The sequence below is a fragment of the Mytilinidion resinicola genome (genome assembly GCF_010093595.1).
Source record: "Mytilinidion resinicola strain CBS 304.34 unplaced genomic scaffold BDZ99scaffold_7, whole genome shotgun sequence".
NCBI lineage: Eukaryota > Fungi > Ascomycota > Dothideomycetes > Mytilinidiales > Mytilinidiaceae > Mytilinidion > Mytilinidion resinicola.
Genome location: NW_022985443.1, coordinates 1,301,001 through 1,324,619, shown reverse-complemented (window position 1 = coordinate 1,324,619; position 23,619 = coordinate 1,301,001). Strand labels below are relative to the sequence as shown.

The following is a 23,619-nucleotide window of genomic DNA, read 5'->3' as shown; positions in this document are numbered from 1 at the left end:
TGACTAAGACACCCAAGCTTGTGCAGGAGCATTCACTCGCGAACCTTTGCAGCGACTGGATGTCGACAACCAACGCCGCATCAATAACTACCTGGCAGGTTTCATAAATACGCATTACGCGCGCGCTCGGCAACGCCGATGCTCACCTGATACCTTCAACTGCTGTGCCTCTTCTGTGCCTCTTCGACAACCAGCCTTGGCATTCTCAATTTAGGTTGCTTGTTCAGCGCTTGCGCTATTGGAATAACTTCGTAGGCTCCGACACTATCGACGGGCGTGAAACCATCGCAATAGTCTATGCCAATTTCTACTTCATGTCAGCGCCAATGGAAACACCAACAAATCCACCTGAGCCACTGTCGGAGCATTGCAAATATGGTGCTTCGCCTCAACACATGGGATGTATATATACCTTCGGATGGAGTCCCAGAAATTAATCATCCTCAGACAGCAAGTTAATAACTTCTCATACCTTCCCATCAATCCATCCGCTCTTCAGTTTCTTCATCTGTTAGTTCTAGTACTTTGTCCCATCAGCTGCTCTGCTCCATCAACCGTCTGCTTACTATATTTGTAGTCATTTGCCCCGGCAGTCGCGTCTTTTTCTCAGCATCCGTGATCTGGGGCCTGCTTGGCCCGCAGCGGATGTTCAGTCCTGGCCAAACCTACTCCGCGCTGCTATGGTTCTTCCCGGTGGGTGTTGCTCTGTCGGTCATCCTGCACTTTGCCGCAAAACGCTGGCCGAAATCTCCGCTCAAGTACGCTATAGCGCCCGTCATTCTAGGAGGTAGCTCAAGCATTCCCCCGGCGTCGCCGATGAATTACCTGGCATAGGGTGTTGTTGGCTTCGTGTTCCAATGGTATATTCGGACTAGGCATCTGAAATGGTGGTTCCGTCTGAACTACATTACGGCCGTAGCACTAGGAACTGGACTGGCGTTGAGCACGCTGACAATCTTCGTAATCTTTACGCTCAATCGGATTAATGGACTACACTGGTGGTATGTAAATATCTGAGAAATTTTTCATGGTATATGAACTTGAAAAGGGCTGATCTGAGATGATTGAAACCGTAGGGGTAACACTGCGATCCACACAGCCAAGGATGTCGCGGATACTGCCGTTCAAGCCAAAGTCGCACCCGGTGATACTTTTGACCCGAAGGAATGGTAATTATTAGGTGATAAGATGGACTTCCCTACTCCCAAGACTCTCTCTGTCTCTCTCTCTCTCTCTCTTGTGCTGCCGAAGTGTTCTTTATGGCGTGTAGCGTTCTTACTACTTTTAAGCACCACGTTAACTTGTGCTATTGGACTTTTGTACGCTGTCTTATCTTATCGAATACTCGCGGTTGAGAAGCCGCATTCCCTCAAACTTTATGCCCCGTCTTCTGCACAGCTCTCTTGTAACTATCCGTCGCCTCACAATCCTTCAACCACTGCTCTACCTTCGGCCACGTCCTCCCCTGCGTCCCCAGCTCCCTTTTTAGAATAAAAACTATCGAAATATGCATCATAATATCCGCCGCCGTCACTTCCTTGCCGAGCAAAAACTTTCCATTGCTCTGCCCCAACTCAGCCTCCAGCCAATCGACGTCATTCTGCACGTTCCCGGACATCTTCTTCTCCATCTCCTTTAGAGCCCCATTCGACTTCCCCGGCTCCGGGATGGTCGAGCGCGCAGAAGAAATCGCAAGCGCGTGGAGTATAAATGTGGCTTCAGACGCGTGGATCCATTGTTGGACTTTGATGCGATCGACCTCGTAGGCAGGATGTGGGATCAAGCGGGCTTGTTTGTCGTATTTCTCGCAGAGATATCTGGGCTAGTGCATTAGTCTTCTCCCAATAATAGAAAAACCTGATGCCCACTCAGTGATAGCCCCGCTTTCGTAGATCGTAAGAGGACCGTCTTGCAGCGTGGGTGCTTTGCCTAGTGGGTTGCCGGACCCGCTTTTTAATGCTTGAGGTGCTATTCCGTTTTCGCGGTCAAAGAACTTGACGTCGTAGTCGAGATGCAACTCTTCGAGAAGCCACGCGATTCGAATGCAACGGGAGGCTTGGAGGAACCAGAGGGTGATTGGGGGCATTTTCGTGTTGCGGTACCTGTCAAATCTCACTTGGAAGCTTCTTGAGAGGTGTTGCAAGTTTCCACTGTCTCGGAAGCGGTTGTGCTGAACTCTGCGACTTTTATACAAAGCATGAACTTTAGGCAGCAGTTTCGTTGATTGGTCACGATTGAGATCACGCGTAATTACAGGCAAGAGCAAGGTCAGATACCGCCGGGTTTTTGTACCCTTGTAGGATCGACCGTAACTTGCCGCGGGGACGAGAGGGAGCGGAACGGAGATTCACCCGCTGCCGCGTCGAATAGTCGCGCATGATGAGGCGGTCTAACTACGGCTTGTGCTGACGCTTGCAGGAGAACCGGCGGCGGGCTTCCACGGCGGCGGGCTTCCGTCGACGAAACCGGCAGCTTGGTGTCCCGTTCGTAGGCGAGGACCTTACTTTGTAGTAGCCTTATTTGCGGCCTTGGCAGTCTAGCTATTATTATACGGCACGTGATACCCTTTGTGCAGAAAGGAGCACAGTCGTCCCTCGAAGCTCACCATTAGCATCCACTACAAGCACCAGCAAAAGGAGGAACTTGCGCAATAGCGAGGATATCCTTCCTTCTATACGGTATTGTGCTACTTTCAAAAAAATATTTACGTGATGCTAATGCTATCCAAAAGAACAGACTCCCCGATTCCTCAAAGAGCGCCCCTTCGTCTCCCCGCGACCTGTCCTCCCCGCGACTTCCCCCAAGGATCCCACCCCTACGCCATGAATCTTGATCACGGCAGTATGGGGGAAGTCGTAGCGAAAGCCCTGCTCCCAGGAGCACGTCTTGTTGGCGGCCTTGATATCCGTCCGCTTCGTGTGGTGGTAGGTGCGGACTACGCTTGCTGTGGCGTAGGCCGGCGTGCTCGGTCTGGAGATTGGGTCTGCTCGGCACCACGGCGTCGTGGGCCTGATGGTGATTTCACCTTGATACCGGCGAACCGACTTGCCTTAGACACACTCTGTGGGTGAATTTGGCGGAGTGGCCTATCAATTTTGGTACGCCGAGACTTTGTCTCGGGACGCTTCGACGCCTGTGAAGTGCTGCTCTGCAAGATGACGTCTAACTTCTGGATAGAAGGCTCGGGTTCTGGAGCCTTGGGCTTCTGGGTCTGCATGTTCCGTGTGTTCCGCTCCTTCGACTTGGCCTTGGCCTTCGTGACTCTGACCTTGCCGAGGACCGAAGGGCCGTCTATTTGTTTGGTCCGGCGTTCACGATTCACGAGTGGAGGTCCTTCGGGCGGCCTTTGTTGCGGCAGCCTGATCCTCATGATCTTCTTTAATGGGTGTCGGATGCCCTGGATCCATCGCTAGTCGCCGCTGCTCGATCCAGGGCGCAATGACCACGTTTCAGAGACTCGCGGCCACGAAGACTCACAGCGGATATTCCGAACATCGAGAACGGGCGTGTGCTTCAGATGCGCCGCGAAACGCAACCAAATATTGAACGAACTAAATCAAGGCCAATAAAAGCGCGCAAATTCGAGGTGACGTAAACCGCAAAGAAAGCGAGAAGTCCACCGCATAAAATGGAATGGAACGAAAGAAATGAAAGGCAGTCGAAGACCAGACCTGTTCGCACCGATCACTCGTAAGTTGTGGCGCGATAGCCGTATCTCTGATATACGAAGTGAGTTCCGTTAATACGTGTCCTCGAAAACGCAATAAAACATTAGCAAACTGGCCGCAAAAAAAGCAAAATGGAAACGAAATAAAGCATCAAGGCTCAGGAAGCGCAAAAAGGCGAAAGCGAGATACATAAAGATTCCGAAGAGCGGAGGATGATATCTTTAACATCTGCTCAAGAATATCGCATCCATAACTCGTCTCGAGACAAACAAGAGAACCCACAATGAGCAGGTCCAGTGGTAAGTACTCCCTTCCTGCATGGCTTCTCTAGTGTCCACCAACTGAACCTTCGATTTTCCAGAGTCTCGGGCCATGGAGATGGCATCCGTGTTGTCAAATGTCCTACAAGCATTGCTCCAACTCTTCATTCTGTTGCTGTTATACTGCTCCCGGCGCCAACAGGCTCGCAGTGGCGACGGAGGTGTGTATCCGCTTTCCGTGGTCCAGCAAGACGCTAACGAGATGTAGGAATCCCTGCCATTTGACCGAAATAGCCAGAAACCCTTTTAAGGTGAAAAGGGAAAATGTAGGAGTGGAAGCGAAGCGATTGGATTTGTGTTCATTTCTAGATCTTTGGTTTTCGATGAGGAGAGCAAAGATTTCGGGCCAAGATTCTAGCGGAGATAAGAGATTAGAAGGATCAGTACTCTGCGATTCAAGGCTATGTCACGGATAGAAACGACGCTAGCCTGATTTCGACCTTCGAGATTATTACATCCTATGCGAATTCTAGTTGCGGTGTTGGGGGACTTCAAACAGCGTCAGAACAGGAGCAGACGACAGCTATCAAGTCTGGCGCTTCTGCATGTACTATCGTGCCTAAAGGAACGACCCACCATTGACCTTCGGCTTCACCACCGCCCCCTTCATGTGCCCGGCAGCCAACGTTTCCTCCCTCAGAAGCCACAAAAGCCCCACCGCAGCCCCCGGCCCTGCCACAAATGTGACAAGAAGCATCGCAAGCCCCAGCCGCAACCAGTCCCAGTGCAGCATCTCCGCCTCCTTCAAGTCCCGGAAGAGGAGTCCCAGCCACGCAAAGGCAGACGCAAAGGCAAATACTTCGTCCAACTGTAGGAACAAGCGCCAGCCCTCCACGTAGCTTGCCGTGGCCATGTACGTCAAAGGTTGTGCCAAGAATGCCGAAGAGGGCACGAAGAGGTCGCGAGCGCCGTAGCCGGACGTGAAGCGCACATAGTTGAAAATTACGGCCGCAATGGTGCTGCAAGTCAGTATGGCCCACCGGACGTGCTTCAAGTCAGCCTTTGGGTTGGTGTAGCGGGCTACTTTCGTCGTATCTTCGATGCAAAGCGCCATGGTTTCCCAATGCGTCACCGCCAGAACAAGTGGGAAGATTTGCCAGATCGAGTTTGCTTGGAGACGCAGAGCCCACGACGAGGCGAAGTACTGCAGGTATTGTGGGATCCCATATGCCGCAATGAGGGATGCGAGCGCGGTGCTAGCGTACGCGACGTTGATCATCCGGGAGTCTTTGGCGATGAATTGCTCGAGTGGGGACTGGACGTAATGGAGGAAGAAGTACACGGGACCTGTGGCGCCGAGGCCGTAGAGTTGGGCTAAAATAGCGAAGATGACGGGGAAGCGGGCGCAGGCGAGGGCGTTGGCGCGGCGGTAGCTTTCCAAGACCCAGATCAGGAAGATAGGCATTGCGTCTGTGAGGAAAGCGAGCGATTGGTAATATGAGATCTTGTCGATTCCGAGCAGAGAGGGCGAGAATGTCGAAACGAAGAACTTGAGAAAGTTGTCGCAGCTTGTGAAAGGCCCGCAGTAAGATTTAGAGAAGGCAACGGAGGAACTGGCGAATTCCAGATAATTGCCTTTTAGTGGGTGCTGCGCTTTGAAAGTCGATCCTGCTTGAATAACGTTAAAGAGATAGAGACAGGCGAAGCCGAGAAGCAGTAGCGGGAACGCAATTATGGCGCGTTGTTGTCGACTCTGTTCTTTGCCTACACCATAGTTCTGGTTGAAGTTGGCGAAGCCCGAGTATGAGCGTTCGGGGTCCGGTACGGTTTCAAGCTTTTCAGCTCCAACGGTACTGAAGGATATCCGATTCAGCAGGAAATCACCAGAATTGGGTAGTATGTTGAGCATGAGGAGCTTTGCTTTGAAGTCTTGGAGGGCTTCAAGCTTGGTCAAGGCGTTCGAAGCCGTAGTCGCAGCTGCAGCTCTCGCCCTACGCTTGTTTTGCACGATGGTGAGACTTGGCTCGAGATCTATGAAGGTGGGGCGCCGAGGTATAGACTCGAAGGATCTAGTTCGCTCTTTGTGGACAAGACGACCTATCATTTGTTGCAAGACATTTACCAGGGCAACGCAACTCTCTATAGCCTGTGATCCTCCTAGGCCGGCATTTGGCGTAGCCTAAGGTATCAGTCAGTCTGAAGTTCTAAACTATAATGAGAAGGTGCTAAGCATATGACTTAACCTTATGAACGGAATCTCCGATGCAAATGAGCCGGCCCCAGGACCAATGCTCTAGAAAATATTCTTCAACACAGGCTAAGGAATAGCTAGTCCGCTTGTCCCAAAGATCGGCCAGGACGATTCCATCCGTGTAACGCCAGTTAGCATGCTTGGCGACATGCCTCTTGGTATCCTCTTTAGTGTACTTTGGAATATTAGGGGCATGGTAGGTGCTGTCGAGCTTCGTGAAGAAGAACCAGTGAACTTTGTCGTCTTTTCCGGCTAACAAGATTCCAGACGAGCCTTCGGCGTATATCCTGTGAAATGTGCCTGGCGTGACGCCTTTGACACCCTTAGAAATGCCGAAGAGGCAGTTGTACTCGGCCTTGATACCTGCAGACTGTGAGCCTGCTGTGCTATATTGTGAACACCGGAGGGATACGAACTATTCTGCTCCTCTTGGCTGATGGTTCCAGGCTTAAATGAGTTCGCGTATCTCCACATCTCTTGTCGCACTATGCTGTGGACGCCATCTGCGCCAACCACAACGTCACCGGAGACGACACTTCCATCATCGCAGAAAACCTTGACCCCGTCGGACTCGTCATGATGGATCTGGACAACCCGCTTGCCAGTCCGTACCTTAGACCGGTCCTCGAGACCACCGTAGAGAATTTGAAGCAAGATCTGGCGATCGAAGCAACAGACGTCATATCCCCATCTACAGAAATATGAGCCGTTGTTCCGGAAGACATACTCTCCGATTCAGTACATACCTGGCTTTAGAAAGCTTGTAAGAGTCATCGCTGGCGAAGCATTTCCCGTCCTTCCAATGATTCTGAGTATTGATCGGTTCGTAGTGTTCCAGGATTTGATCGCAAAGCGACAATTGATCCATGATGCGGAGAGCGGATGGTCCTAAGCAGACGGATGCTCCGATCTGCGGTGCGATCTTATCGCGAGCTTCAAGAACGACGTAGTCAATTCCTGCCTTTTGCAGGCAGTTGGCGAGGGTCACACCGGCAATTCCACCTCCTACGACGATGACCTTGAATATGTGATCGAGAGTCTCCTCCATGATGACCATGATCGAGCGCAATGGGCCTACTGCGGCGAGCACTTGAAAAGGGTTTGTAGAGGATGTAAGAATTCTTGAATAGGCGCATGCACGGAGCTGAGGGTGACCACGCTACCAAGACGCACGCTCGAAAAGGGGTTTTCGAAGATGTAGGAGAAGGTAAGTTGAGGTTGGAGGAGATTGGACGATAAAACATTGCGAATGGCCAAGGGCGCTAGCCCAGTTAGAGCAAACAGCCAAGCCACCCCCTCCATCAGGTCCAGGGCTGGAGGCATCTCACGCACAGATGATTGGTAAACACTCAGATTACCTTTCGAGGAGCTATCAAGCTTGTCTACTATTCCTACCAACCATATGCCATTGGAAAGGCCAGTAATATTGCATGGCCTGATTGTGGAGGCTTACAAGAGCATGGATTGCAATACGTTGCTCCAACTCCATGCAGTCAACCGGCACTACAGCTTGCATCTCCACCCTTCAGTGTTGCCCCTTCCTTCCTCTCGTCACCACCGTGCTTCCATAACAGTATTATCGTGAGGTATTCGTGCCAGGACAGGTAGCAGAGACCGTTCCCTTAAGTGAAGCTGGTCTACACGTCGCTTTCGGGAGTTGCGAGGGCTGTGACTGATTGAGCAAGGGATGGTGGTATGCGGGCCTGCGAAGGCAGTGGTATTGGAGGACCTCAGGCGCTGGAATTCTAAGAAGCTGGCGATGAGTCTGTGAGTAGGGGGTATGCTGTTTGCAGGGAGGAGTCGTAGGAGATGACAGAAGGTCGGAACGGAATAAATGAGAACGAGGCAACTAGCGGTCTGCGCCTGCGCCTCTCAATCCCCGCCTGCGCCTCACGACAACCTTAGCATCAACCTTGAAATCAAGCATCAATGTCCATCGATAGCCATCTAACTGTTTATCAAAGACGAGCTGGCAAAAATTTCAGCGCAAGGAAGAATCAAGATGATACAATGGTAAGATGCAACATGTCAAACCGCTGGACGTCTGCTGATCTCGATCTGCTAGAAACCTCCAGGAGTACTTATGCCTCCTCATCCTCGCTACAATTTCGTTTGCATGTTTCCGTGAACAAGATGTCGAAGAAACGTTTCCTGGGAAGGTTTGGGTCTGTCTCGGAAACTGTAGATTCAAGCAGCGCTTCTACTTCGTCCAGAGAACAGCCTGTCGCAAAGAAAACGGACCAGAAGGAAGACGTTGAAGTGGAGTTGCCAGCGGTGATTATCTTCCCGCTACTATAGCGATAGAAGGGTAGTATTTCTTATTTTGTATTCTAGGAAACTGCATACGAGTCGCCCACTGGAACACCGTACACCTATTCTCCGTTACCCTCGGAAGATGGCCGAGACCATATACGTATACTGGAGTTACTCCCTGGGAACCACTTAGATGACATTTATTGCCGCTTGATTCAGTGCTCCCTTGGCTCTCGTCCTGACTATGAGGCATTATCTTACGTTTAGGGAAATGCCGCAAACCCCCTTCCAATATGTGTCGATGAAGGCATCCTGGATGTGACACAGAACCTACGCTCGGCGCTACGTCATCTTCGGAGTCCTTTGGAGAGGCGCACGCTTTGGGTAGATGCCGTTTGCATTGACCAAACGAATCTAGATGAGCGGGCTCGAGAAGTGGGCATCATGAACAAAATCTACCAGCAAACCACTCGAGCGGTCGTATGGCTTGGACCCCATGCTCGATCGCCTGAGCTGGCCTTCTTAAATGGATTTAGAAAGTTCGCCCACCAAACCAAACACGAGTGTCAACATATATCGGCCAAAGAAGTCACACGACACGGAAATGAGACTCACAGAAGCCGCAAACGAGGCTGTCGACTTCTTGGTTCTCCAACACTGGTTTGAACGAGTATGGGTTATCCAAGATATAGCTCTACCGGACGATGCATGCATCATGTGCGGACCGAGAGAGATAGAGTGGAAAACCTTCGCCAGCAGAATCGAGAATGGCTTGCGAAGGGGCCTGTTTCAGACTTCTATGTTCGGCTTTGTCGATGCTGATAACTTCCATAACTTTCGCGCTGTGGCGTCGATACATGCAAGAGATACAAGCCGTCCGCCGGCCCAACAGTTACTTGATCTTCTTATCCAATTTCGCATACGGGATGCGACGGATCCAAGAGACAAAGTGTTTTCTTTACTAGGCCTAGTTTCCGACGTCGAAGAACTCGGCTTGACCCCGGACTGTCGTGCTTCTGCCGCCAGCCTTTACTGTAAGACAGCGATCAGTATACTCTCGCGCTCGACTTGCCTTGATTTATTTGGACTAGCTGTTACAAGCTCGAAATCAGATCTCGGCCAAAGTCTACCATCTTGGGTTGCGGATTGGAGCTTCACTAAAAGCATACCGAAGCCGTTCATGCTGGATGCACGAGGTGAACCGAGGCTAACAAGCACATCTTGGAACACCACTGCATCCATCAAATTTCCTGATATGGACACTGCTGTAATTTCCGGTCATTTTGTGGACACTATCGCGTCTGTGAGTGATCCTCTCATTGACCTACATGACGATGGCAATTGGTTCGTAGACGACGACTTCTTCGCAAAGACCGAGCAGCTGGAGAACCCCGAACATACCAGCCTACGCGGGATATATCGCACCGTCCGAAATTCTGCAGGTGCTGTCAAATTTACCCTCGGGGAGATCTTCCGCGTCGTGGACCAAATTGAAGTCTTCCTACGATGGGAAAACCTGGCACAAGCTGGCGACAAGAATGGCCCGACCACAACGCGGACTCGCGAAGAACATATGGCTATCTACTGGCAAACGCTTTGTACGGGGACCATGCCAGACGGGTACGATACTACGGAAGAATTGTTTCGGGCGTGGTACAATTCCTTGGCCTCCGTCAGGCGATTGACTAAAATGAGAGTCAACACTGTACGAAGACTCTTCAGACCGCTAGCCTTCATGGGCTACATGATATCGACGCTGAAGCTGAATGAGAAATTCGCATCAGAGTTGATGACCCACGCAAACCAGAGACGAATGGCAAGGACGAAGAAAGGCTACCTTTGCTTCATACCTGCAAAATCTGAAGCTGGCGACTCCGTGGCATTGTGCAAAGGGGGAAGAGTGCCACTCATTCTGAGAAAAGAGGACTTGCATTGGAAACTCGTAGGAGAGAGCTATATACACGGCTTGATGGATGGGAAAGCCTTCCGCGAAGACGCGTGTGCGTACATATCGATACAGTGGAAGGCCTGCGGCGAGGGCAGAGCGTTCGAATTCACACCCAGTCTTTGTTCTCTAAGACACCAGTGAGCTTTCACCACAATGATGCCTGGGAAAACAATAGCGGCGAACCAGGCCAAAGGATTCACTGTACGGCGTCGGCTGCTGGCCTATTTATACCTGTAAACACTGCTCACTGCTTTCAAAAGTACTCATATTCACAACACTCTACACACCACCATACCACTCCAGTTTTCGTTACACACTATCACTAGCGTAAGCATCAAACTCGTCAACAACAAACAAACGCTAAGGGAGTTAGTAAACACTTTGACGTCTATAGTCGCCATCATACACCAGCATGAGCTCCGTTGGCCGGTCTGCTACTCGTGAGCAGCGCACTGAAGCAGGAATTCGGGTGATCATGGTGAGAAAGGAAAAGGTCGGCTCGACGACTCCGGAGGGCAGCCCTCCTTCCAATAGACTAGAATACTCCAAGGACGGCCCTACATCAGTACCGGCGAAGCAGCCATCCGAAGTTAGCCCAGATCGAGGACCTCTAGGACCTTTTCCAAAAGATATTCACCCCCCTAAACAGCCACCCTTACCACAAATAACCCGGGGATCTCCGAGACCGCTACCAAAGAACAATCATCACCCCAAACTGCCACCCCTACCACCTAAACACCGCCACGACCAAGTATTTCTTGGCACAGAAAGCGGAAGAATATTCAAACCATTTCCTGATGAAAAATTCAAGATGAATGGGAAGCTAGTGATTACAAAGGAGAAGAAGCGACTGGTGACGCAGGACACTTTGACTCCCTTGAAGGAACGGTACAAGGGTAACTTCTGGGACCTCACAGCGGATGAGAAAGAGGTGTTGCGGAGGAAGCCTCTTCATCCGAATCCTAATGGATTCACGAACAGCTTCATCGCTGCCACTTTCGCAGCGCCTGGGCCATCCAAAGAGGAAGAGAGGCTCACCAACGGTGCTAATGACATGAAACGCGGCCACACAAGGCCCAATACCCACCGGGTTTGGCCTTCGCCTAGACCTGCCTCCAAAGAGCGTTCGATTCCGGAAGACAAGAAGCGCAAGCGGGTCCATACATCCAGCAGCGACAGCGAAGATGCGGATGCCGAAATGAACCCATCTCCTCTGAAGAAGCCTCGCATCCAGTTAGTCTTGTATCTAGTGGTCGCGATTATGGCCAACTAATTACGTACAGTACAAACATGGCGTCTCGGCCCATTCGTCCCCCGCAGTCCAGAAACACGGTCACATCGAGTAAGATGGCCAAACCAGTCACGAAGACCACGACGGAATTAACCCAGCCTGAACCTTCCCAGAAAGCGCCTCTCAGACATGTAGCATCAGCCGCTTTAGCTAGCGGTTCTGCGAACGCTGTGAACACGGACGATTCGGTGGATAGGCAGAACTCGGACATCGCTGAAGTAGAGAACACGCACGAACCGACCGAATCCACCGAGGCACCCAAGGCAAAAATCCAGAAGAAGTTCATTTTCTCTTCCTTTGCTGGAGTCGCCTCCACGGTATTCACCTTCTGCACGACATTCGTCCCGAGCACCCACTTCCCGTTCGTCCAGACCCGCACAACCCGTGCGACCCGCGCCCATCATCTTGCCGCCGAGGCAGCCAAATCGCGCAAGGCCAAAAAGATTACTCGCAATCTATCTGCTTTGGCCGCCCTCGCCGAGGAGGCCAACGCCAGGGCCGAGGAAAAGAAGCAGCTGCAGGTACTGGACGCAGCCTTGGACAGCGTCTTACAGCAAGCTCGTCTATACGGCGTCAGTGACGGCGAGGTAATCGATCGACTGCAGAAGAGGAGCGTGGTGTTGCGGAAGAGGGAGCTAGGAGTGCTGGGAACGACCAGGAATTGGGTAGGCAAGCAGATGCTCAAGAAGGCGGACCAGCTCGATCGGCAGAGGGATAAGCTGTTGTACGGATAGGTGCGGCTGTATCAGGTAGTGTTTACTAGCTATCTGGCTTGACTTTGGTGAATGGTCCTGGAGTCCTTGGAATTGTATATCGTTGGGAAAAACGTTTCAACCATAGAGCTGATCCAAGATGAGTTGCGTTCACTATCTTCAATCACTGGTACAGTACCAGGACACAAGTATGAGCACGCCGTCTTTTCCATCTTTTCCAAATCATAATGATATGTTGGAGCACCACAAACAGCGGCAAGTAGGCGGCTTGTTATCGTGTGAATTCTCTCAGATTCAAGCTCTCAGGGCTTTGACATATTATCGCCAAGTTTTCAATGTGCCGAAACACCTCTAACCGTGGTGAGGAAATGCGCATAGAGTTTTGGCAAGGCGCTGTATAGTCAACCAGTAAGTAATCTAGACTTCTAATCAAGACTCTCATGCTATCACATTTGCTCTACTTCTAGAAGGTTTGAAGTCCACATTCACGCTCCATCATGTCGTAGTTCTACTCTTCCAGTCGTCTGATATCAAGGCAATCCCAGAAACATTTCATTCCAAGTGCTATCATATAGTCAAAATATCCCGGAAACACCACAAAACCCTATTTCAGCCTCACATCTCAACATACTTAGCACAATCTCTAAATATTCGAAGCTCACCACCACTTTGCAAGATCCCACGCTTCAATTCAGGCGTTGCTGTAATCATGATTGCAATTCAAAGTCTATTCCAGCTCTATCATCCTCTAAACCCCGAATCTGAACTCCATACCGAGGATTCCTTCCGCAATAAATCCCACAGGCCCAAGGACCCCAGACACCGCCAACCCGCCTCCAAAACCCCTCTCTCGCGGCGCAAATTCCCAGTCCCTAGACCAACCCCCCTACCACGGCCACGCATTACGGATGCCCACTACTATCAAAAGAACTCCCAGAAGGCCCCGGATAACCTGGAGCACCGGTACGCTCCCAAAGTACAAATGCGCGTTCAACAGCAGCGAGAGCGCCAAAACTACCCCAACAACCTGCGCAACCGTGACGTGAACAGCCACAAAGCCCTCGAAATCCTCCTCCGCCTCCTCCTCCACGCGGGCCTGCTCCTCCACATCCAGGTACAGCCGCAGCGTCCTCCCAATCCGCTCCAACGTTTCGCTGGCAGTCATACCATTCATGACGCCATGGCCGACGGCAAGGTGCACACGCAGGTCGATAGTGTCCTGCAGGCTCGCCGCGACGGGCTCCAGGTCCTCGAAGTCGCCGGCGGGGTCGCGTGCCATGTGGCGGAAGGAGCGGTTCTCGGCTTGGGTGAGGATGGTGATGATGAGGGCGTGCAGGTCGGAGATTGTGCCCGTGGCGGTCTGGTTCTCGACGTCGCGGGAGACGGTGGCGTACACGGGGTAGGTGCGCTTGAGCTCGGCGAGGCGTTGTTGGACCATGAAGGCCACCGTGTCGTTCTGCGGCTCGGAGGCGGCGGGGGACGGGGTGCGGGTGGTGTAGGACATGGTGGTGTGTGGGTGGGTGGTGTGGTTGAAGCTAAAAGGGGTGTTAGAGGATGTGGTGGGCTGAGGACTGGGTCTGATTGGAGTGATAGGGCAAGCACTTACTTTGAGAAGTTGGTGTTTGGCTGAAGAAGAAGTTTGGCTGGAGAAGCGGGCTTGGAGGTAGTGGACGCACAGGTTTGTTGGCCGAGGAAGAGCCGGCGAGGTAGTGTGGCGGAGTGAAGGTATGTGATGGTTGTTTTGCTGGGAGGGTCTGGACCAGGAAAGGAAGGGAGCTCTAAGTACTGGACTCTGGATTGCTATTCATTTACATCCTAGAGTTTTTTACGTTCTCGCCGGCCAGGGGCGGCAAGTTGGACACACTGGTGAACTATAAGGGCGGAGAGCGGACAGTTTTACTGGTATGTTTACGTTCACTTCAGCTCTGAGGACTCGCTAACATAGCTACTGATACGCCAATGACGATTAAAAGACAGCCAAACGTATATATAAGCTCAGTGAGAGCAATAATGCCGGTTTGATAGAGATTGTATTGGTATAAAAGTTGAATACAGAACGGACAAGAAGAAACATCGGAACCGTCTCTAGACCCTGACGACCCTAGACTACCACTAATCTATCCCCACAGAGCTCCGAACCTAGAAAGAACTCGAACTGCGTTCTTTGAGTCGCCCGTTAGCCGCGGGCCGGCAGACGAATATCTCGCTTCTCGGGCTTCCGTTTTGCGCGTTTAATAGCACTGTCATGAGGACCCCACCCCTGAGCCAGAACTTCTGCACTAGTTGCTCATGAGGAGGCGATCGATCAAGGCGTAAAGGTCAGAGACTGTTCCAGTGGCCGTGCCATTGGCCACCTTGTCGGCGACTGTGTTATAGACTGTTGAAATCCGCCTCAAGTTGTGGTGACGCTAAGTTAAGATATGTCATCGTGTCGTTCTCGGTCCATGGTGGAGTGGTGACGGATGCGTCGCCTTCGATATCTGGTGTAGCTGGCCCCGAGTCTTCTGCTAGCTCTTGTAGTGCCCGTTCTCTCCATGTTCCGTTTTCGTTTTCGATGAGCAGGCGGTCGATCAAGGCGTGCAGCTCCGTTAGTGGGCTTCTAGCTATACCCCATTCCACTTCTCTGGCGACCGTGGGATAGCCAGGGTCAGTCTGCTTGAGCTCCTGGCGCCGCTGGTCGATGACGGAGGCCACTGCCTCGTTGACAGGCTGGGAGGGAAGAATTCGCATGTGTAGTGCTAGACGTTTTGCGCAGCGGGAAGTGGGGCTAGACGGAGCTATTAGCAGGAGGAGATAGGTTAGAGGCCAGCCGTTTAGTGAACTAAATATAAGACGTACCTTGGGCACTTGGAGCGAAGTTGAGTGTGGATGGAATGAGGCCTGAACCAAGGTTTGAAGTTCTTGTTGCTCTACAAGGGGCCGGGGTGATGGTGCTGTGGCAAGGTGGGTGTTGCTCTGCCGAGAAACCCAGAGGCTGGAAACTCGAAAGCATTTTATATATGCAGTTATGGACTGCTAGGTATTCATTGCTTAGGCTTTGTTTATATGTTCGCTAGCCAACGGGGACGGCTTCGAGCTATTGGTGAGACCGTAATGGGGGGAGTGGCCTCGCAAGTGTGTATACGTTCACCTCCGCGGTAGGATCTTGCTGATGTTGCTCTATTGTACGCAGGTACGATGACGGACCGACATTGAGAAGCAGATGTATAGCAAGTCTAAAGCACTCTGACATGAGTTTGGAAATTCCTTGGATCTGCTTGGGCTATCTTGGCAGGGTTTTAAAACTCTAGACACGATGTAAAACTTCCCGCAATGGAAATTGGGCTTCTGTTTGACTGGCTGAAGGCGTGCTGGCTGGGGTACTCCTTGCAGTGGCATCTGGACAGCAAGATAGTAGCCTGAGTATATCCATTAATCGTTGACCGGCTTTTAGGACTTCAGAGACAACGAGGAACTCCCTGCAGTGGAAATTGGGCTAATGTTTGACTGGCTGAAGGCGTACTGGCTGGAGCACTCCTGCCGGTGGCATTTAGACATCAAAGTAGAGCCTGAGTGTATTCGATTACCGCTCACAAGCTTTGAAACTCCAGATACGATGCAAGATTCCATATAGTGGAAATTTGACTACCGTTTGACTGATCGAAGACGTGCCAGCTGGGGTTTTCCTTACATTGGCAGCTAGACAGCAAGAGAAGAGTCGAAGTAAATCTATTCATCGCTACTGGGCATTCAGAACTCCAGATACAATGAGAAAATATATACAGTGGAGATGGGGCTACCATTTGACTGAGCGAAGATGTGCCAGCTAGGGCACTCCTCGCTGTGGTGTCGAGCGAGCAAGAGTGCCCCCCGAGCGGTGAGATGTCTGTTTCCATATGCCGTAGTGCGTAGTGCGCTGGAAAAAATCCGGAGGCTGGTCCTGAGTTGTAATGATTGCAGGTATTTGAGAAGACGTAAAGAAAAATAGAATTAGGCCAGGCTGCTAGACACCGTGTCGGGGCCAGACGTCTTTACCCATAGGCTGCCAAAGAGCTTTGTTGGTCGTTTGTAAATGCTCCAAAGGCGGTTTGCTTTTCGGCTTGCCTCCGGTAAAGCCAACCTCTCTCTGGTGCAATCTGTAGGGTCAGTCTTTATCGTACGAGGACAAAGGTTTGTGCACTCTATCTACCCCAAGTTACGAGCCCTCTTGCTGGATTCCGCCAACCTTTTAAAGCACCCCAAACAACAGCGATGTAGTTCGATCAGAAGCCTTGAATACTGGTCAAATTTGAACTCTCTAAACTTTTCTATTTCGTCCCCATCTTTAGTAAAGCACGAAGGTACCTCCAACGGTGGCGAGCATGTATCACAGATCTCTGTCTAGCACGCTATATCTACACCGATGTATCAAACCTAGAAGTATCAAGGGACCCTACCAATGCTGCCGCTAGCCGCAGGCACAACTCTTAGCCGAAATGCAGACACACCCAGGTCCGAAACAGACATATCAGAACACGCGTAGTGTTCCAACGCTCAAACTCTCCGCAGCATGCCTCCCACATAGCGTTGAGAACCGTCTGCTCATCTAGTGGCAATTGCCTCGCTGCATATCCGATACGGTGGATCGCGTCTTCCAGCTGCTGGACCTCGTCGCTCGGCTCGACGATCCGACGACGCACGGCGACGTGAGCGATGGTAGTCATCACGACACTGAACGTCATGCCGTCGCTAAGGATTGCCGTCTTGACCAGATTGGCGATCCCAAGCTTTACCCGTTCAACCTTCTTCTTGTGCCGAATACACCACTGGACGAATGCCTCGTGCCAGGCTAGAGAGTTCAGTTCTCTAGTGTTCAGATGATCTCCTCTTTCTTCTTTAAACTTTAGGATTGCGTAGTATGGACTTTTGGCGCCATGTTCTACCACAGTTTCCGTGGCCAGTTGATTTTGGATATGTAGGGGAATCATCAGGGGCAGAGGCGTGAGTTCAGACAGTTGCGTGAGATAAAGAACCCGGTCCATTGTGGGTGATTTGAGAATTCTGGTTACACATTGTGAGCTGATTTTGTTTTATGATTGGAAGCGGCATAGAACTATGCGAGGCTGCGGACCTGTCGAAGTGGGTTGGATTTATATACGTTATTGAAGCCTGACAAAGCTGGTCCTCCGTGAAGGCTAAGAGTCTATTAGCAGCCAATCTTGATACAAAAGGCGGCAGGTCAGGCACCTGCTTCCGGTGTATAGTCGAATTCAGCAACAGCCAGGGACGGAAGTTCCACGCGTAGAAAAAGGTAGGAGTGGCGGCGAAGGTGTTGAGGGCGGTCGAAATTAGATCACATAAAGACTCGAAGCGTGCGCGATGGGTGATACTACACGTATACTGCTAGGGGAAAGGATGAAGATCGGCGTTACAGAAGTAGGGCACAGTCTTGCGCTGTTTCTGTTGATCGCTAGGTAAGTGACGGAAGTGCCAAGCCAACTCCGACCATTGTGATATCGCGAAACTGGGCCGCCTACATGCCACTGATGGAGCGCAAACCTAGGAGCCGTGTTTTAAATGCCATGTGAGTTAACCCCTGGGGCATATTCGCTTCCCTGCATCCAGAGTCTGTGTCGCAATCCATCACTGCCGGCTGAAAACCTCCAAACAAGCCCTCCGACACCGCCAACATGTCTCCGACGAAGCGACCATGAGGAACATCTACCACTGCTATAGCAGTATCTATAGATCATGATCTGAGCGACGATATAGGCACCGACCTAAGGGCTCTCTGCTTCTACCCGCGTCTTCACCAGCAAAATCGCCGAGCCCGAGACTGCGCGCCAACACCTACCGGATTGTCTTTCGCGGAGCAGCCTCACGGCAGCAGTGAACCCTCTATAGGTTCGTCACAGCTTTCTTTGGCGCTTCCAGATACACTGGCTCAGGCGCATGCTCTTGATCTCCACCCGGTTTTTGAGATACATTACACATTGGGCAGTAGCGCAAGAGCAAGAATGGTTCATATTCAAAAGGTATATTACATGGCCAGATACCCCGTCTCGGCCTTCTCAAATCTATCTTGCAAGCCCAGATGATAGCCACATTGACCTGATGTAGTAGTCAGTGTCGTATCTGCAGCAAAGAGACCAGATATCCGCCCAAAGCCACTCCCCCAAAGCCCGATCCACCCGTAGCCACCGAAAACACCATAAACCCCTCAACTGACCAACCACACCACACTCAGCCTTGCCTGAACACCTTCTCTGGCAACGGATCCATAGCCTTAGCGGCGGGTGGCTCGCGAAACTCCACCAACGAAACGGGGGCCGAACTTTGGAGTGGGACCAGAAGTGATGGTGCCGAAGGCAGGCTGGTACGGAGTCGCGGGATCGTGTAGGGCGAATGGGGCGGGACCCTGAATGTCGGGACGACTGCGATAGCCACGGCGAGGTCTAGAAGACTTCTTAGAGCCAGGCAGAGTGGCGCCTTGACGGCGAAGCGAAGTCGTTGGTATAATGGCGGCCAGCTCCTCCCGGACCCTCATCGCGGCCGCTACGATCATCTCCTTCGCAGCCGCCTGGCCATAGCCCTTCTTGATGACCTCTTCAATCATTTCCACGACCTTGAGGTCCAGTCTAGCCCGGCTGGTGGCGTCGAGGCCAGCGTCGTAGGCCTGGGCGGAGGAAACGACGCGGCGTACCATCGCGGTGAGATGGGCGCCGGAGGAGATGATGGCGTCGTGGATATACTTGAGCATGACGAGTTTGATGGGTTCGGAAATCGACAAGTAGACGTAGTTGCAGTGGTCGATTATCCGTTGGTGCTCGTCCCAGTACTTGGCGTAGTCCTCTACGCTAGCCTGGCTACCCTCTGTCACGCGAACGACTAGCTGAGCATGCTCGACGTAGTGCTTCTTGACGTCTCCCCAGGCGCGGCCAACTGCCTGGATGACGTACTGGTTGATAGGACCAGTCCCCTCATAGCCTGGGTAGGCGGGACAGAGGGCGGAACTCAGGTTGAAATTGATGTGAACTCTGATTTCTATAGACGTCTAGCTAGTTGTATATATACTAGGGGAAGGAAGGGGGCCACCCCCAGGGTGGCGCGCTAGTAAGTTCAGATGAGCCCTGCACAGCTGAGGCTTCAGCTCGGTTCTCTACAGCTGAGATTTCAGCTGGGTTCTCTACAGCTGATGTTCGGAGAGTAGCTTTCTGGCATATGAGTTGTTGATCCTAGGTTGTAGTGCTGCAACCTGAGTGCGGACAGAAGGACACGCGCAGGCTTGACCGTAGACGTGCTCGATTCAGACTCGGAGTCGGGCTCGTCGGGGGTGGGAGAAGAACCATAGTAACGGCCCAGGCTGGCTTCGAGGTCGTAGTTGGCATCTACCCCGAGTATCCGGAGCGTGGAGGCAATCACAAGTAGGGAATGATCCTAACACAGGTTGTTAGCTTGAATGGGTAACTTGGAAGATCTTTCAATGGGCTTACCATTGTGTTGGATTTGCTGATACAACGGAAAGCGAAGAAGATCTTGGGTTGGAGTCTGATTTAGCGTTGATCTTGATCGAGGTGCGCACGATATCCGAGATCAGGTCGAAGCTATAAGATCTTGCGTTAGATGACGTCCATGTGAAGTGGAAACGGGCATGGCGTACCAGTGGAAACCCTCACGAGAAGTTGAGCTAAACTGCCGTGCTGAAACAGTGATCTTTGCCTGGTGTGATAGAATCAGAGCAAAATTTGTTGTTGGAAGAAAGTAGAGTGTAGATCTGGGGGCTAGACATGCTTAAGTACCACAGATGACAGTGGTTTCCAGAAGCCCAGACGCCATCGCGCGGGCGTTCAAGTGAAGGCTCGAGGATGAAGATTGATCGCGCCATCCAGCAGTGGCCGATAAACTGTCAAAATCAGCCGCGTGGAACGGATAGTTGCGGGTCACGTTGGTAGTCCTGCTCGGCTACTATTATTCTCCACTCCTTATAGGTCAGTGTGGCATGCATGGCTTGAAACAGCAGTTTTTTGTGCCGGCTTTGATCGGAACGCTGGTCAATGAACGCGATTGAGCTAATCTGATAAGATTTTACCATGGTGTCAGTCTATGGGATCGCTTTAATGATTTGATCGAGTTTCTTGATTCAGTTTCACTGCATGTATGTACGCCGATAGATCATGTATCTGGGCATTCGGCAGCCCTTTTAGTTTTAGATGCCTTGTTGGCATTTGAGCGGTGTTACTGAACACCTTCTCAGTCAAATAGTTGGCTAGTTATTGATATTGGAAAGAGAACTGCCGTTTAGACGCACGAAGCCTTGAATATTCCTTGGCCTTTAACACTACAAAGAAGCACGTCAACCAGCGACTAATGAGTTCATACATACCTCTGGTCAAGGTACCATACAATGAAGCCCTAAAACACAGCTGTACTACTTAGACCCTTGGAAGTCAAACTAGTTTTGAATTGAGTTGATTATTCACCCCTCTCCCCGAGGAATTTTTCATCGTTCCGCAATAGTGTTATCAGTTTCGAGTCTAGTATAGTACTAGGTCATAACTCTGGACACATAGACATCTCACTGCCCGGGCGTCAATCTTGCTCGTTCGAGACTACTGGAAGAGGTACCCTTGTGAGCCTGTCTTCAGGCGGTCAAACGGTAGCTCTATTTCCGCGGGGTTGAGTTTTCCTATCCGAATGCCCCCAGGGGAAGCAAATAGTACCCAAAACAAGGCCTAGTACTGTATATTGGTGACTCGGGATCACATCTAGCCAAATTCAGTTTATTGAAGACATATTGACGTATTTTATGCATATACTCAATGTTGGATGTGCAAAGAAAATGACTAATGAGGCCAATCTATCAAGCCACGAATAAAACCGCTAGAAGTATCCACCAAACCCCAATCTAGGTTTATGGAATGAACAAAAATACAGCTGTGTGGATGACACCCACAGCGTCTAGGCTATAATCAAATAGCGCCTTGCCATACCTGCGTTATCTAGCCTTTGCGGCTGACATTGGGTCCTCACATCCCCTACGACTTCTACGCAAACTTAAGCTCAGACCTTGACTCTCATCCGGGCTGTTCCAATACGGCATGCGGCTGCGGAGGAAAACAAGCACAACCTTATCCGTTGCGATCAAGCCGTGGACCAAACTTCTTCGCCGCCTCCCTGACCATCCCCTTGACATCGCTGCCGCTGATATTGTTCTTTGCGCCCCAGTTGACAAGCACTGAAACCATAGATCGATCAGCATCCTGGGCATCTCCTTCAATCGGCTTGCCCCTAAGCCACATCGCAGCATGTGCAATGCGGCGAACGGCTGCCTGAAGCGTGAACCCGTCTTTCACAAGCCTCTGAACGTGCGCCTCGACCATTACGTCGACGAACTGCTGGTGCTCAAAAGACTTCGTAGCGAATTGAAATACTTTTTCCATATGCTGGCTCTTCTTTGGGAAGACGCGACGATCGCTAGGGGTGGGACGACTCAGCTCCTGAGGCAGAAGATGGTTGAGTGAACCATTGCCATTGGCACGAAACTGAGATTGCGCGGCCCGGTCCTGCGACTTTCGCCCCTTTTTGGGCTCGACTGGAACAAATTTGGCCGGAGCATTCGCAATCAGAGTGCGGACTTCGTTCATATCCATGTAACCCTCGTTGCACCACTTGAGGATGTTTACGACGACGGGATCAGAATGAGCATTATTGTACGGATTTCTCCAGGCCGTGTCCCAGCGAGTAGCCGTCTCATGGATTGAGTGCGTAACCTCGTCATGCCTGAAGCCTCGCTCGATGCATATCGTGATGTAAACACGGATTGCATTTTCAAGAAGTGTGATCTCAGCGTCGGTAGCGTTGTGAAACGTGGCTTTCGCACGTTCATGGATGATCTTCTGGTACTCCTCTTCTGATAGAGAATGCCAGGCAGTCCTTACAACGTGTTCGACCACAACTGTCTCCTGCGTCTTCTGGCGTTCGGCGGGATTTTTACCACCTGTGGGAGGCTGGCCCCCAGGCACGGCACTGCCGCGCTGAGGCTGCTGCTGCTGCTGGGCGATATTCAGGGCACGGACGATGTGCTGTGCATACTGCTGAAGTTTTTCCGCACCCTGGGCGTTTGGGAAGGCGTCTGAATAATTTGCCGCGCAATAGACATTCTGGGTACCAATATTGAGTGCACCTGACGCAGATGCGTTATGGTAGTGATTGTTTTGGGGACCTTGCCCTGTATGAAATGGGCCTGGGCCAGACACCGAAACTTCTTGGTGTCCGATAATTTGGTTGCGCTGGGTACCAAGGCCTTTCTGAAAAATGGAAAGCCGCGCGGTGTACTTCTGATTCATCCAATGATTTTGGTGGTCTGGTGTGATGCCAGTATCATTGTAGGATGAGCCAAGGAGAGAGACTCGACGAGGAGGCATGTCTGAGGGGACCCGATTGGTAGACTGAGAGTATCTTGTTAGTTTTGCATAAAAGGAAGAAGAATTGCTAGAGATAAACAGAAGGAGAGCCTTACCATTGAGCCTACCCTTGGTTGTACGGATTTTCTGATGGTCTGGATGAGAGAAAGAAAGCTGAAATAAGATTTTGTAGATAGTGGAGTGGGAAATAAGGAAGTGTGAGGTGGTGTTATAAGTAGAAGTGGTGGAGCGTGTGGATTATATGAAGAAGAGTCTTTTTAGTTATGCGCAGAAAATTTGAGCCCGGTTAATACATTCACAGGAAATCGCCGCCTGCGCCTATGCCTTCAAGCAGTGAGTGTGAAACTTCGACTAGTTTCACTGGAAGTAAACGTGGTGCTCGTATATACATCCGCTGGCCCTGCTCAGGTAGTGAATCTAGTACATAATTCCCCCTATAGTACCAGATATACGTGTGCGCACTCCTGCTTGCAGTGTGGTTAGTAAGCTGTCATGGACTTTGGGGCTTAATTTTGGTCTGGATTGGCAGCTTAAGAGTAAGCATTAGGGCGGACTGGCCCGTTAGAAATCAGGATTGACTGGACGGATTAGTAGATCTCCTGCCAAGACTCCAAGAGGATAAATCTGTCAGGTAGGGGGATGATAATACAGATTAGACAATTTAAAATTGAAGAGAGCTCCGACTAATTGATTGATGGCTAATAATACATTTGAACCAACCGACCATCAACCGGAATGAGAATTGGACGGCTCACTAATCACGCTGCTTGCATGCCACTAATTCTAAAGTTCTATCAAGGTTTTTGATTGAACGCTAAACCGCCTTGAGAAAACAGATTGATTGGCAGCTCAA

General features: G+C 51.1%; 10 protein-coding genes across 10 annotated transcripts; 4 read left to right on the top strand and 6 right to left on the bottom strand.

Annotated features, from left to right (window-relative positions):
• The first annotated feature begins 445 nt into the window (after positions 1–445).
• Positions 446–1,170, top strand: BDZ99DRAFT_560188 (uncharacterized protein). The gene is made up of 3 exons (XM_033727284.1): positions 446–520; positions 578–1,001; positions 1,077–1,170. The coding sequence occupies exon 2, from the start codon at positions 646–648 to the stop codon at positions 832–834; it is 189 nt and encodes a 62-aa protein (XP_033578739.1). The 5' UTR covers positions 446–520; positions 578–645; the 3' UTR covers positions 835–1,001; positions 1,077–1,170.
• BDZ99DRAFT_461764 (glutathione S-transferase C-terminal-like protein) lies at positions 1,076–2,240 on the bottom strand. Its single transcript, XM_033719694.1, has 2 exons — positions 1,873–2,240; positions 1,076–1,821 (listed from the first exon to the last, which is right to left on the bottom strand). Exons 1-2 carry the CDS (start codon positions 2,084–2,086, stop codon positions 1,370–1,372), a joined length of 666 nt encoding a protein of 221 aa, XP_033578738.1. The 5' UTR covers positions 2,087–2,240; the 3' UTR covers positions 1,076–1,369.
• A 467-nt stretch (positions 2,241–2,707) lies between these two features.
• On the bottom strand, positions 2,708–3,747 carry BDZ99DRAFT_461763 (uncharacterized protein). The gene has a single exon (XM_033719693.1). The coding sequence runs from the start codon at positions 3,368–3,370 to the stop codon at positions 2,936–2,938; it is 435 nt and encodes a 144-aa protein (XP_033578737.1). The 5' UTR covers positions 3,371–3,747; the 3' UTR covers positions 2,708–2,935.
• Positions 3,748–4,333: 586 nt separating this feature from the next.
• On the bottom strand, positions 4,334–7,346 carry BDZ99DRAFT_569739 (FAD binding domain protein). The gene is made up of 4 exons (XM_033727915.1): positions 6,926–7,346; positions 6,596–6,870; positions 6,172–6,542; positions 4,334–6,107 (listed from the first exon to the last, which is right to left on the bottom strand). The coding sequence occupies exons 1-4, from the start codon at positions 7,234–7,236 to the stop codon at positions 4,548–4,550; spliced, it is 2,517 nt and encodes an 838-aa protein (XP_033578736.1). The 5' UTR covers positions 7,237–7,346; the 3' UTR covers positions 4,334–4,547.
• Positions 7,347–8,718: 1,372 nt separating this feature from the next.
• BDZ99DRAFT_280498 (uncharacterized protein) lies at positions 8,719–10,926 on the top strand. The gene has a single exon (XM_033713992.1). The coding sequence runs from the start codon at positions 8,959–8,961 to the stop codon at positions 10,519–10,521; it is 1,563 nt and encodes a 520-aa protein (XP_033578735.1). The 5' UTR covers positions 8,719–8,958; the 3' UTR covers positions 10,522–10,926.
• On the top strand, positions 10,673–12,651 carry BDZ99DRAFT_569737 (uncharacterized protein). The gene is made up of 3 exons (XM_033727914.1): positions 10,673–10,707; positions 10,754–11,613; positions 11,664–12,651. The coding sequence occupies exons 2-3, from the start codon at positions 10,793–10,795 to the stop codon at positions 12,403–12,405; spliced, it is 1,563 nt and encodes a 520-aa protein (XP_033578734.1). The 5' UTR covers positions 10,673–10,707; positions 10,754–10,792; the 3' UTR covers positions 12,406–12,651.
• A 550-nt stretch (positions 12,652–13,201) lies between these two features.
• BDZ99DRAFT_560168 (uncharacterized protein) lies at positions 13,202–13,888 on the top strand (the record flags this gene model as incomplete). The annotated part of the gene is made up of 1 exon (XM_033727283.1): positions 13,202–13,888. A coding segment is annotated over one exon (687 nt), but the record flags the coding sequence as incomplete, so codon positions are not given.
• Positions 13,889–16,829: 2,941 nt separating this feature from the next.
• BDZ99DRAFT_519018 (uncharacterized protein) lies at positions 16,830–17,384 on the bottom strand (the record flags this gene model as incomplete). The annotated part of the gene is made up of 1 exon (XM_033725363.1): positions 16,830–17,384. One exon carries the CDS (start codon positions 17,382–17,384, stop codon positions 16,830–16,832), a length of 555 nt encoding a protein of 184 aa, XP_033578732.1.
• Positions 17,385–18,431: 1,047 nt separating this feature from the next.
• BDZ99DRAFT_560165 (uncharacterized protein) lies at positions 18,432–19,838 on the bottom strand (the record flags this gene model as incomplete). The annotated part of the gene is made up of 3 exons (XM_033727282.1): positions 18,432–19,300; positions 19,633–19,779; positions 19,836–19,838. 3 exons carry the CDS (start codon positions 19,836–19,838, stop codon positions 18,629–18,631), a joined length of 822 nt encoding a protein of 273 aa, XP_033578731.1. The 3' UTR covers positions 18,432–18,628.
• A 1,632-nt stretch (positions 19,839–21,470) lies between these two features.
• BDZ99DRAFT_475280 (uncharacterized protein) lies at positions 21,471–22,766 on the bottom strand (the record flags this gene model as incomplete). Its single annotated transcript, XM_033721975.1, has 1 exon — positions 21,471–22,766. One exon carries the CDS (start codon positions 22,764–22,766, stop codon positions 21,471–21,473), a length of 1,296 nt encoding a protein of 431 aa, XP_033578730.1.
• Positions 22,767–23,619: the final 853 nt, after the last annotated feature.

What these genes read in the sequence shown, in the direction of transcription:
- BDZ99DRAFT_560188 (XM_033727284.1), top strand. Translation starts at nt 646, where the DNA reads ATGTTCAGTCCTGGCCAAACCTACTCCGCGCTGCTATGGTTCTTCCCG.
- BDZ99DRAFT_461764 (XM_033719694.1), bottom strand. Translation starts at nt 2,086, where the DNA reads ATGCCCCCAATCACCCTCTGGTTCCTCCAAGCCTCCCGTTGCATTCGA. An exon ending in CTACGAAAGCGGGGCTATCA is followed by an intron (nt 1,822 to 1,872) that starts CTGAGTGGGCAT and finishes TAATGCACTAGC; the next exon opens with CCAGATATCTCTGCGAGAAA.
- BDZ99DRAFT_461763 (XM_033719693.1), bottom strand. Translation starts at nt 3,370, where the DNA reads ATGAGGATCAGGCTGCCGCAACAAAGGCCGCCCGAAGGACCTCCACTC.
- BDZ99DRAFT_569739 (XM_033727915.1), bottom strand. Translation starts at nt 7,236, where the DNA reads ATGGTCATCATGGAGGAGACTCTCGATCACATATTCAAGGTCATCGTC. An exon ending in TACAAGCTTTCTAAAGCCAG is followed by an intron (nt 6,871 to 6,925) that starts GTATGTACTGAA and finishes ATATTTCTGTAG; the next exon opens with ATGGGGATATGACGTCTGTT. An exon ending in TCGGAGATTCCGTTCATAAG is followed by an intron (nt 6,108 to 6,171) that starts GTTAAGTCATAT and finishes CTGATACCTTAG; the next exon opens with GCTACGCCAAATGCCGGCCT.
- BDZ99DRAFT_280498 (XM_033713992.1), top strand. Translation starts at nt 8,959, where the DNA reads ATGGATTTAGAAAGTTCGCCCACCAAACCAAACACGAGTGTCAACATA.
- BDZ99DRAFT_569737 (XM_033727914.1), top strand. Translation starts at nt 10,793, where the DNA reads ATGAGCTCCGTTGGCCGGTCTGCTACTCGTGAGCAGCGCACTGAAGCA. An exon ending in CTGAAGAAGCCTCGCATCCA is followed by an intron (nt 11,614 to 11,663) that starts GTTAGTCTTGTA and finishes AATTACGTACAG; the next exon opens with TACAAACATGGCGTCTCGGC.